This window comes from Myotis brandtii, unplaced genomic scaffold, assembly GCF_000412655.1.
Source record: "Myotis brandtii unplaced genomic scaffold, ASM41265v1 scaffold144, whole genome shotgun sequence".
Classification (NCBI taxonomy): domain Eukaryota; kingdom Metazoa; phylum Chordata; class Mammalia; order Chiroptera; family Vespertilionidae; genus Myotis; species Myotis brandtii.
The window spans coordinates 2,292,463-2,304,554 of NW_005355159.1; the positions used below are offsets into that span (position 1 = coordinate 2,292,463).

Here is a 12,092-nt window from a genome sequence, read left to right on the forward strand (position 1 = left end):
CGGGCCTCACCGCCTGAAGCCTTTCGGTCTCACCCAGCGTCTGCAGCCCACCTGGGCCCGCAGCTGAGTTGAGGGCGACTTTAGTGCCGGAGCTGTAGCGCCCCCTTACGTCTCGCTACGCGTACACAGAGATCAGTCCAATGGTGCCGGCTGCTGTAAGGCTAACAGGACGAGAGGTCCCCAGTCCCCCTTGGGGCCGAAGCCGGGTAACATTCCACATCAACTAAAAACAGTACCCGACAGAGACAGGATTCCATTTCTAAATAAAGGAATTTTTTTAAAGCAAATTTTTTTATTTGCATAGTTGCGGGAACTTCGTGCTTCGTCATAAATAAGACCCAAGTTGGGATAGCGGTGACCCAGATGATAAGTAAGAGGATGATATAGAGGTGGAACACGCTGTCCTGCCCAGAGTTGTGCTGGCCAGCTGATTTTGTTTCCCAACCTTCACTCCAAGTCTTCAAAAAAGTTGTTTTTGAAGCCCTTCTCTGATCACCCTATAGCAGTGATGGCGAACCTTTTGAGCTTGGCGTGTCAGCATTTTGAAAAACCCTAACTTAACTCTGGTGCCGTGTCACATATAGAAATTTTTTGATATTTGCAACCATAGTAAAACAAAGACTTATATTTTTGATGTTTATTTTATATATTTAAATGCCATTTAACAAAGAAAAATCAACCAAAAAAATGAGTTCACGTGTCAGAGGTTCACCATAACTGCCCTATAGTAAGGGGAGTATCTCCTTGCTCTGTTTTTACTTGCTCATTGGTCTCTACCCTTAAAAATAAACTTTTGGAGGGCGGGGGCTTTGTTTTGTTATTTGTTATTTCTGCAGCACCTAGAATATCTGTTCAATTAATGAAATAATTTAAAAAGTGGAACTTACAAACATTTGTTATTTTATATTAATTTAACAATTTCTGAGAGATTTAAAAATTAAAACCGGAAGGTTATGTTTTCTGATCATTCATATCTAAGATTTTTCTCCATGTTTAATGGGAATATTAATAATAATACCTCATGGATTATTTTGAGGATTGTGCCTGCATATTAAGTGCTATTTGTGTTAGCCATTCCTACTCATTCTTTAATGTCTACCATGAATAAAGCTCTTGGAAATTAACATTAAAAAGAAAAACACCAGTAGGCAAAAGTTGGGACTTAAATGAAGATGTTTTACAGGTCACCTGGAAATGGGCCTTCAAATTATACATCTGCAGGTATTTAATTGTTATGGTAAAATGCCGCCTTTGCTCATTTAAAATAGACATATGTATTTTTCATTTACTCCACAGAATACTTCTTTATTTTGAAATATCTTATCCAGCATCTATCAAAACTGAGGTAGAGACAACAGCTCAAAGAGGTAGGGTGACTCACCATTAGACAGATTCTTGTGGTTCTATCCTGAATCAAAGTTATCAAATGCAATTCCATTATTTCAGCTCCATGCAGAAATGCTTTCACAGAAGTGTAACGTGCTTGTGCCTTGGCTTAAATAAAGATTTTTATACAAGAAATGGCCATCTATATTTTTTTCTGCATGTTTTATAAAACTGATTCATTATCATTGTTCAATATCTAAGGGGGGATATGCTAATTGACCCTAATGCCATCGCAAAAGATGGTGGTGCCCACAGCCAATAAGGAGGGAATATGCTAATTGACTGCCCCATCCTCAAAGATGGCAGCGCCCATAGCCAATAAGGAAGGAATATGCTAATTGACTATCACGCCCTCAAAGATGGCGGCGCCCACAGCCACAGATGGCAGCGCCCAGTCCCCTCAGTCCCACTGGCAAGCCTTGGATATTGGCTGCCCAGCCACCCAGGGCCGCCCAAAGCTCAGGTAACCAGGGCCGGCCAAGGCTTGCGCTGCCAGCAGTGGCAGCAGCAGAGGTGTGATGGGGGTGTTGCCTTCCCCTGATCGCCAGGTGGCCTCCCACCCCTGAGGGCTCCAGGACTGTGAGAGGGGGCAGGCTGGGCTGAGGGACCCCCCCTCCAGTGCATGAAGTGTACCCTAGGGAGTTCAACCGACTGGGAGTTCAATCGCTTGCTATGACGTGAACTGACCACCAGGGGGCGGTGTGGAACAAAGGAAGGCCCCAGCCGGCAGCCAGCAGCTGCTAGGGACCCTATTCGTGCATGAATTCCATGCACTGGGCCTCTAATATGCTTATAAATTCTTTGGTTAATCTCTTCCAGCTCTCCTTAAGTTTTTATGAACTTATTATTAGTTTTCCCCAAGACCTAAAAACATAAGGGTACTAAGTGATATTGTGGGTTAAATCCCTAAAAGGTGACTGGGGGAAGGAGGAAAGCACACACCATGGATACAAATATAGTTTGCTAAGAATTCCTCAGAACTGGGGGGGGTGTTGGGGGAGGGGGCAAAAAACAATACCACATTTTTAGCAATTTATCAAGTAAGGGTTTGACATAGCTACCAGTAATTCACAATATACTAATGAATTCACTTGAGCTTTGTTTTCTGGCAGTGCTGATAGATGTATATTTACTCAACCATTCATTTGTTCATTCATTCAAAATGCATTTTGGATGCTACTAAGTATCAAGTACAATGCTAGGCACTGGGAATACACCAATGAAACAGATGTGTTCCTGTCTCCATGGAGCTTACAGTCTAGTGGGGAAGCCAGACAGGCAAGTATAGGGTGCTATGAGAATATACAGGAAGGGGGAAGGGCACCCAATCCAAACTTGTGAGGTTTTGATAACAATAACACCCACCCATTCAGGTCTCATCTTCAAAATTAGCAAAACTAGGAAGCAGGCAAGAAATGGAAGGACAAATGAAAAGGCCTCAAAGTGAAAGAAAATAGTTCAGGATGTCCTAGGAATGTGAGGAGAGGGATGAGAGATAAGACTGGAAAGGTCAGCAGGTTAGAGTTTACCTCAAGTCCTGGGTTTATACATGCAAGTGACATGGTCAGATCTTTGCACAGCTATGGAAAGTGAGATTCCAGATAGGACATCTTCGGCATACTGCAGGCATGAGATGATGGTGGCCTGAGTCAGGGAAATAGCTGGAGTCTGCAGAGGAACAGACAAATTGAAGAGAGATTTAGGAACTGTGCAACAAAATTTAGTGACTGATGAGCTACACAAATTGAGGAAGAGGAAAAAAATCAAGGAAAGATATATATATCTTTCGAATATATCTTGCGAAATTTGTGCAAGGAGCTCGGCCCTTGCAGCTGTGGTGGCTTGCCTCGGCCCTCACAGCCCCGGCTTCATCTGGAAGGTCATCCGGAAGGACATACGGAAGGTCGTTGGGCTGTCCAGTCTAATTAGCATATTATGCTTTTATTAGATAGATATATATAAAATATTTTATTTTTCAATTATAATTGACAATCAACATAATTTTTTATTTTGTTTTTTAATTTCCACATATAAGTGAAATTTTATGGTATTTGTCTTTCTCTGTCTGACTTATTTCACTTAGCATAATACCCTCTAGGTCCATCCATGTTGTTGCAGATAGTAAGATTTTATTTTTTTTGTGGCCAAGTAATATTCCATTGTATATATGTACTACATCTTCTTTACCCAATTGTCTATTGATAGACACTTAGGTTGCTTCCATATCTTGGCTATAATATATGAAATGTCCTTTGTCTTTTGTTAGCCTTTGTTTTAAAGTCTACTTTGTCTAATATAAGTATTGCTGCCCCTACCTTTTTTTTTTCATTTCCATTTGCATGAAATATCTTTTTTTCATCCCTTTGCTTTCTTCTGTATCTATATTTTGATCTGATCTAGGTCTCTTATAGGCAGCAAATGTATGGTTCTTGTTTTCTTCTCCGTTCAGCCACCCTATGTCTTTTGATTGGAGCATTTAACTTATGTACATTTAAAGTAATTATTGGTAGGTCTGTAGTTATTGCCATTTTACTATTCATATTTTTAATCTTTTTCTTCTTCTTAAAGAAGCCCTTTAAACATTTCATGTAATATTGGTCTGGTGGTAGCTTCACCAGGCACTTGGTGTGGTTAACATATATGCAGAACCAAAACAGCAGTAGAAAGAGCTATTCATCCATCTTTTGATTAGAGCATTTTGTCCTTAAAGTAATTATTTATAAGTATGTAGTTATTGCCATTTTATTGTTTTCTGATTGTTTGATACTTTTGTAGTTCTTTGCTCCTTTCTTTAAAAAAATATTTTTTTATTGATTTCAGAGAGGAAGGGAGAGGGAGAGATAGAAACATCAATGATGAGAATCATTGATTGGCTGCCTCCTGCATGCCCCCTATTAGGGACTGAGCCTGAAACATGGGCATGTGCCCTTAATCAGAATTGAACCCGGGACTCTGCAGTCTGCAGGCTGACACTGTATCCACTGAGCCAAACTGGCTAGGGCTCTGTTCCTTTCTTATTCTCCTGCTCTTTTCTCTTGTTGATGACTTTCTGTAGTGTTGTTTGGATTCCTTTCTCTTTATTTCTTGTAGATTTTGGTTGTGGTTACCATGTGCTTCATATATACCAAGCTATGTTTATAGTAGTCTATTTTAAGTTGATAGTTGCTTAAGTTTGAACACGCTCTAGAATCACTACCATTTTTATTCACCCCCTGCACATTTATGTTTATGTTTTTCTTGTGTGTTTGTGTGTATCCCTTAATTTGCTGTTGTAATTACACATGATCTTCCTTTCCTACTTTTGCCTTTTAGCCTTTCTACTGGCCTTAGTGTTGGTTGAATCATTGTTTTTATTATGTGTTTGCCTTTGTCAGTGAGAATTTTTTTTCTTAGCAATATTTCTTATTCATATTTTTTATTTTTTTATTCTTCTTAAAGAAGCCACTTTAACATCCTATATAATAAAAGCCTAATATGTTTAGTGTCCAGTCGACCAGTTGGCTGTTCAACCAATGAAAGTGTAATGTGCTAATGATATATTAAGGCTGCTCAACCGCTTGTTATGACATGCACTGACCACCAGGGGTGACCAGTCGGCTGTTGAACCAATCAAAGTGTAATATGCTAATGATATACTAAGGCTGCTCAACCACTTGTTATGACATGCACAGACCACCAAGGGGAAGACAACCAGTGGACCAGTTGCTATGATGTGTACTGACCACTTGGGGGCAGATGCTCTGACTGGTAGGTTAGCTTGTTGCTGGGGTCCAGCCAATCGGGACTGAGCGAGAAGGGCCAGACACACCCTGGAGCCCTCCCACAGTCCCTCCCCAGCTGGCCAACCTCCCGTGACTCCCCTGGTCCCGATCGTGCACCAGTGGGGTCCCCTGGCCTGACTTTTGCTATGATATGCACTGACCACTAGGGGGCAGATGCTCTGACTGGTAGGTTAGCTTGTTGCTGGGGTCCAGCCAATCGGGACTGAGCGAGAAGGGCCAGACACACCCTGGAGCCCTCCCACAGTCCCTCCCCAGCTGGCCAACCTCCCGTGACTCCCCTGGTCCCGATCGTGCACCAGTGGGGTCCCCTGGCCTGACTTTCTCCCTCTCAAAATCCGGGACCCCTCGGAGGATGTCGGGGAGCCGGTTTTGGCCTGATCCCACAGGCCAGGCCAAGGGACCCCCACTGGTACACGAATTTGTGCACTGGGCCTCTAGTTTCTTATAATATTGGTTTGGCAGTGATGAACTTCTTCAGTTTTTTCTTGTCTGGGAAGCTCTTTATTTTTTCTTCCATTCTAAATTATGGTCTTGCTAGGTAATCTTGCTTTAGCAGGGCTCATAGTCCTGCATCACACCTTTTCTCCCTGTTCCCGTCATCACATCATTTCCTTTTAATTCCAACTCCTCCTATGCCCCTCTCATAAAGACCCTTGGTATTACAGAGGGCCCTCCTGGATAATCCAGGATAACCTCCCATCTCAAGATCACATCTGCAAATGGAGTAACATTCACAGGTTCAGGGGCTTAGAATGGACATCTTTGGGGGCCATTATTCAGTCTACCACAGAAACAAATTTAAGAGCTGTGAAAAAGGATGAAATTATTTTGGAAAAGTGGGGAAGATTGTCACAGAAATTAAGAGAACATTTCTGGGAGGGCCAATATAGTACTCATCAAATGCTGACAAGAAGTTAGCTAAGATAAGGACAGAAAACTGCCAGCTACTTTCGCAACTAGGCGGTTGTAAACATGATGTCCGTGAAGTGATAGGAAGGAAGCCAAACTGGAGTAGGCTGAGGAATACATGCAAAATGAGAAAGTGCAGACAGTATGCATAGGCAACCCTTGGATGAAGCTTAGCTATGGCAAGAAGAGGAGAAAGAGCAATAGGTGAGAAGGACATGAGGCAAAGGGGTGGAAGAGTTAAGGATGCTCAGATACTAAGGGCAAAGGAATCACACAGGATAAGTGTTTGAAGGTATAAGAGCTGTGAGTTCCCTGAGAAGCAGGATAAAGGGGCAGCGGGGATGAATCCAGAGAAGAGGCAGAGAGAAAGCACGAACTAGGAGGAATGAATCTGCTACAAGAGGAGGGAGCTGAGGATGAGGGCAGCTGCCCATGGAGCTGGGGAGGGGGAGGCAATTAGGGTGGTTTTAGATGGATGCTTCCCTGTGAGGCAGGAGAGGAAAGGTCTGTCTACCAGAGGGAAAGGAAAGAAGTAGGGTGTGTGAGAAGAATAATGAAGGTCTGGAGTGGTTGTGGGGATGAGCAGGAAAGGCTACGACTGGAGATGTGCGTAAGCACATGGTAGAACATCAGTAGGGCTGGGCCCTGGAACCGTGTTATTTGGAAGTGAAAACAAAACAACAAGAAGTAAACTTGCAAGGACTAAGAAGGGAGGGCTGGAGTGCTATCACAGAATAATCTCAATGTATTCTGAACTAAGTATGAGCAGGAGATCTGGCCATTTTAAACAGCTCTAAGTCAGAGAGTTTGCTAAAATATCCCAAGTCAGCCATGGTTTTAGTCACACACCTATAAATTCGAAGAAAGATTTTCAGAATCTGCAACCCATTTCAGAGAGTCATGAATATTTTCATTATGTAGTTTTTATTTTAGACGAACATTATTATAAAAAAAAGTTCACCTGGAATAAAATCCACTTAAAAAACAACAAAAACACAGCAACAGTATCAGTACACAGTTAATGAATTGGCTTAAACAAGACTAACCACATGACAGGCTCACTTTATCTGCAGGAGCTTTTCACATTAAGCCGTTGGAGCAAAAATAAAAACACCAATACATATGCAGTGGGATAATTCTATGGAAAAACTAGATATTTTTCCATTAGGGGGCATGATTTTAGTAAAAGAGTAATGGTATTTTGCATTAAAGGAACTGCTGCAAACAAAATAAAAACCCATCTGTAAGGCCACAGATATGAATTCTAGTAAGTTCACATTTTTAAAAAATGTAAGAAAATGAAACAAGTTCTATTAGTTGTTGGCAATATGAAATGCAATTGCATATGGTATAAGTTATTTCAAAAAAATGAAGTAAAATTTGAAAATATCCCTAAAATAATTGTTTGCTAATTTTTATTTCTGTAAATTTCAGTCACTTAGATTTTTTTTTCAAGTGAGCTTGACACCCATTCATTTTATTAGTCTTTTAAAAAAAGACCAATTCTATTGTGAAATTGTGCTAGCATTTGAAATTTTATTAGCATATCCTGTCTCTCTAGGTTTCTCTAGGACAGGGAATTTCATTTTTAGACATTCCTTTCCCCCTTCTTTAGCTATAACAAGAAGGAAAAAGGAATGTACTTTCTGTTAAAAGAAAAACTATAAAACCTGACAGCAGAAAAGACTGCTTACAATCTGACACAAGTACACCAACATAATGAAGTGCTGTTTTAAAATTTTAAGCTTAGAAGCTCATCTTTAAAGATTAAGAACTAAATTTATAAAGAAGTCTAAGTCATAAACTAGAAAAGAAAGTCTGCTTAAATGTATCACTTACAGTTCACAGGAAAAACTTTATATAAGCCTTAATACAGATTCCCAGCATTAGAACCTGTAAAATGGAGTTATAATCTCTTAGAAATTTCTGCAAACATTTATCTATATTGCACAGCTAAATTTATTAATGGAGATAGGGAGATAATACTTTTCTGCACTATTGGCTATGACGTGTATGTTCTATTCTAAACTACCTCCTACCTTTCTCAATGATGCCTTTAGTTCAAAACAAAACATATAATCTAAATTGTGTTGGATGCATAAAGGCTGGCTCACTGTTTTTCTACCGGGTATTAGAACACTAGTTAGCTAAATGAGGTATAATAAAAAATAGTCCTTCAAAGTAAAGAGTATAGTCTTCTGAAAATGTATAATCAAGACTGCACAAAATGTTCATGTAAATAGTAAGAAACCCTGCAGCACCTCCTAACGGATGCACAGGTGGGTTGTTTTCTTATAATCTTTCTGAAGTAAAATAGAGCTAAAATCAGTTCCCAGTGAAACATTTTACAATCCACTGATTTTCATGCTGCTAAGTTACAGCACATTTCCATTGTCTGATACCCTCAGACTCTATTTGAAAAGGTCTAGTCAATCATTGGCAGAAATGAGCACACTGACAATAAAGTGCAGCCACTGAATACCACTAGTACTGCTGCAAAATCTTCATGTACCTGACCCATAGACCACAGAAATGTTCACACAAAACTAGATTTCTTCAGTTTCAGCAGGGAACAGACAATTATCTCTCACTAAATTCATCTACAAATAGAAAAAATAATGCACTATATGTACATTATTAAGCAAATTGGAATATTTATTGGGTCATTTTATCACCATGCAGGTGAATTTCCTATGGTCTTAGCTCAAATTATATACAATTTAGCAAGACTAAATGTAAGAAAATAGCAAGGACGATTTGTTTATATACAACAGAGCATATACCCCAAATTGCTGCTACTTCAAAGAGCACCTTTAGACTCATCTAGCTTTCACGGCTCTTTCAAAGGGAATTTCATGGAGACTAGTTATTAATCCATATAAGACAAAAGAAGAGAGAAAGAATAAAACAAAAGCAAAGCATTGTTAAAAAAAAAAAAACACAACTAACCATAGGATATGATAGTTTTGGTTTGCAGATAACCCCTGAGATAATATAAACCAAAGTGTTAAGACACCAAATAGTCAGAGGTAAATTACTAAGAGAATTACATTCATACATGGTGTCATAGCACTTGCCTTTTAGAAACTACTTTGTTACCCTCCAGAAAGCTTAACTGCTTGGAATTTTTTTCAGAAAATTAGTGAATACAAGATGTTTCTAAGAAATTATTTTTTATTTCCAAAGATGTATCTAATCTTAAGATGGTAGACTTACAAACTTTCATGCAAGGAACCACTTGATTATACTCGGCACCAACAGATGCCTTTAAGCCTATAGGTAAGTTTTTAAAAAATCTGTTAACAATGTTTAGTGTACCCATCAAAAATAGCTCTGGAATATTTATATTTGCTATAGCTAAATTGTGCATAAGTTTTCAAAAAGTTTGAATGGTTCAGGCATCCTATGATACATCTTAATTTGAAGCAGAATTCTCTGTGGTAACAAGCAATCTGTTTCCACTTCCATTTCCAATTCTTAATTTCAAGCATGATGGTAAACTCTGTGAAACAAAACAGGCCTAAGAGGAGGAATAATTATGAACAGAATTCATTTCCTTCATCACCTCTTTGTAGCTCCCCTGTGTTATGACACTGAAGGCTAGGATAACAGCAATGACATCATGACCTTAATTTGGCACACAGTTAACACTGAATCCCTTTCTTTTCCTATGTGATGGTTTCATCTACAAAAGGTATCCCAGTTCCAGGGTTTGGTGAGAAAGACAGCTAAGCTTTTGGTTGGCTTCAGCCCAGATGACTGGACCAAGTTCTCTAACAACAAACCTGAACAGATGGAATTGGGTTCTACACATTCAACTGTAGCTGTTTTAAAACTGAAACCTTGCTCATATTGTCTCTAATGAAAAAGCAAGACTTTTCCTAGAGGCTGCACTAAGTCTATGTATTCTTATTTTGTTTGAAAACCCAAGTAAAAACAGAACGAAAAATCATTTTCACCATTCCCAAGAGCTATTTCTACTAAGTTTATGTTAAAAAGTCATATCTCTTCCTTTAGGTAAGCTTTAAAATTTAAATTAACTCTTGTTAACTCTTGTACACAGGAATCATGGTAGGAATTGGGTATTACAACTAAATCAGCAAGCCGGGGAGTAAACCTAAGACAAAATACATTATGTATGCTAATGTGATGGAACCACAATTAGACGCTGAAATAAAACCCTAAATGGTACATCTCTCTGCCCATGTAAAATTTCAGCTCAAGAGTTCACAACTAGAAGCAGACAACAATGGTCAAATATGTTATGTTTTAGATAACTGACTGATTACAATAGGTCAAACATAGGAAAAGACAGCAAATATGAACCCCAAGAAAAATGAGATTAAGGTCATTTCCAAATGCAGTTTTTATAGATTAGGCAGAGGGAATCAACTGAAAAGTGATTTCTTCAGCTACCCAGACTCTGGCTAAAAAGTCAAGAATGAAGCAAAGTGCTAAACAATAAGAAATAAAAAAAATTACAGCCTATGATGAATAGGTGGACATTTTTATAAATTTTTAAGATAAATTTTATCAGAATTTAATGATTCTTATTTAAGAAAATCACAAATCAGAGCCCTTAAGTAAATGCCATGAATGTAATAACATCTGGCCATATGAACATCAAACCAAATGTCCTTTAATTTTAGTTATATTGACCTCTGCTTTAAATGTTCTACTCTTGTTTTAAACATCCCCAAAGCACAAATTTGTCTAGAACTTTATGAGACAAAAGTGTGCATGTGAGAGTCTAAGACTGCTATAACAGGGAAAGGCTAACACTGATGTGCAAAGTGAAAAAGAAAAGATAGCAGCTTCTGCAACAGGCAATAAAACAAAGAGAAAAACAAGTCTTGCATGTGTCTCCATTTCATTGCTTCCATGTTTGAAAAAAAGGAGCCTGTTATCTCGCTAGGCCGTGTGGCTGGAATCCACTAGGTGTTCTGTGTCGAGAGGTCTAGGCTCGGTGGTGCTCTCAGCAGCAGCCTGGCGGTGTGATTCTGAGGCTGGGTGACCTGTGCTTTCAGAGAAGCAGGAAAGAGTCCTCTAGGTGTGCTGCAGTCTCTCAGAAAAAGTTCATCAAAGTAGCGAACACCGGAAGAAACTGGTCTTCTTTGATCGGTTTTCTGTTATTTTCACTGGTCCACCTGCCCCTGATGAATTGCTGTCGTTCTAAAAAACAAAAGATAAAGTCACCAAGAAAACAAAATTCAATGGTTTGACCCCAATTATCTAAAAATATATACATCAACCCATATCATAAATGTGTATTCAGTAGAGTATTTTTTTTAAAATATATTTTATTGATTTTTTACAGAGAGGGAGGGAGAGAGATAGAGAGTTGGAAACATCGATGAGAGAGAAACATCGATCAGCTGCCTCCTGCACATCTCCTACTGGGGATGTGCCCGCAACCCAGGTACATGCCCTTGACTGGAATCGAACCTGGGACCTTTCAGTCCGCAGGCCGACGCTCTATCCACTGAGCCAAACCGGTTTCGGCTTCAGTAGAGTATTTTATTAGAAGAGGAACTCATTAAGCTCTGATGTTACTGGTTTCTTTGGAAATGGAGGGTTTAGATGAGAAAAATGTTTTTAGGATAGCACCTTTTATACATATTAATATCAGCTGGGAAGCTCCTATTTCCAGTTCAAAAAAAATTATTGCCAATGGAGTGCAAAGTTTCAAGGGTAATGATGGAAACAATGTTAAGATATCAGTACAGGCAATTTTGTTATTAGAGGTAAGAAGTGTGGGTAACATAAGGTATACGATTATATTCAGAATTCAGGTTAAAATAAACTTTCAAGGTTATCCTAATGATTCATCACTGAGATCATTTCAAATTTAAGCAAACGTCAAGATCATAATTATATCTATACTAATAAAGGGTAATATACTAATTAGGCCAGGAGACCTTCCGGACATCCTTCCGGACAAAGCCATGGTGGCGGGGCCAAGGCAGAGGCTGTTAGGGGCAATCAGGCCAGGAGGGGAGGGCAGTTGGGGGTGAT

At 39.3% G+C, this 12,092-nt stretch overlaps 1 protein-coding gene across 1 annotated transcript in view; it reads right to left on the reverse strand.

Annotated features, from left to right (window-relative positions):
- Nucleotides 1–8,837: 8,837 nt before the first annotated feature.
- Nucleotides 8,838–12,092, reverse strand: part of RAB8B (RAB8B, member RAS oncogene family) — a 61,103-nt gene continuing 57,848 nt past the window's right edge. The window contains exon 8 of the mRNA XM_005861094.2: nucleotides 8,838–11,249. Coding sequence (XP_005861156.1) covers nucleotides 11,157–11,249 — 93 coding nt within the window. The 3' untranslated portion in view covers nucleotides 8,838–11,156. The remainder of the gene's footprint in view (nucleotides 11,250–12,092) is intronic.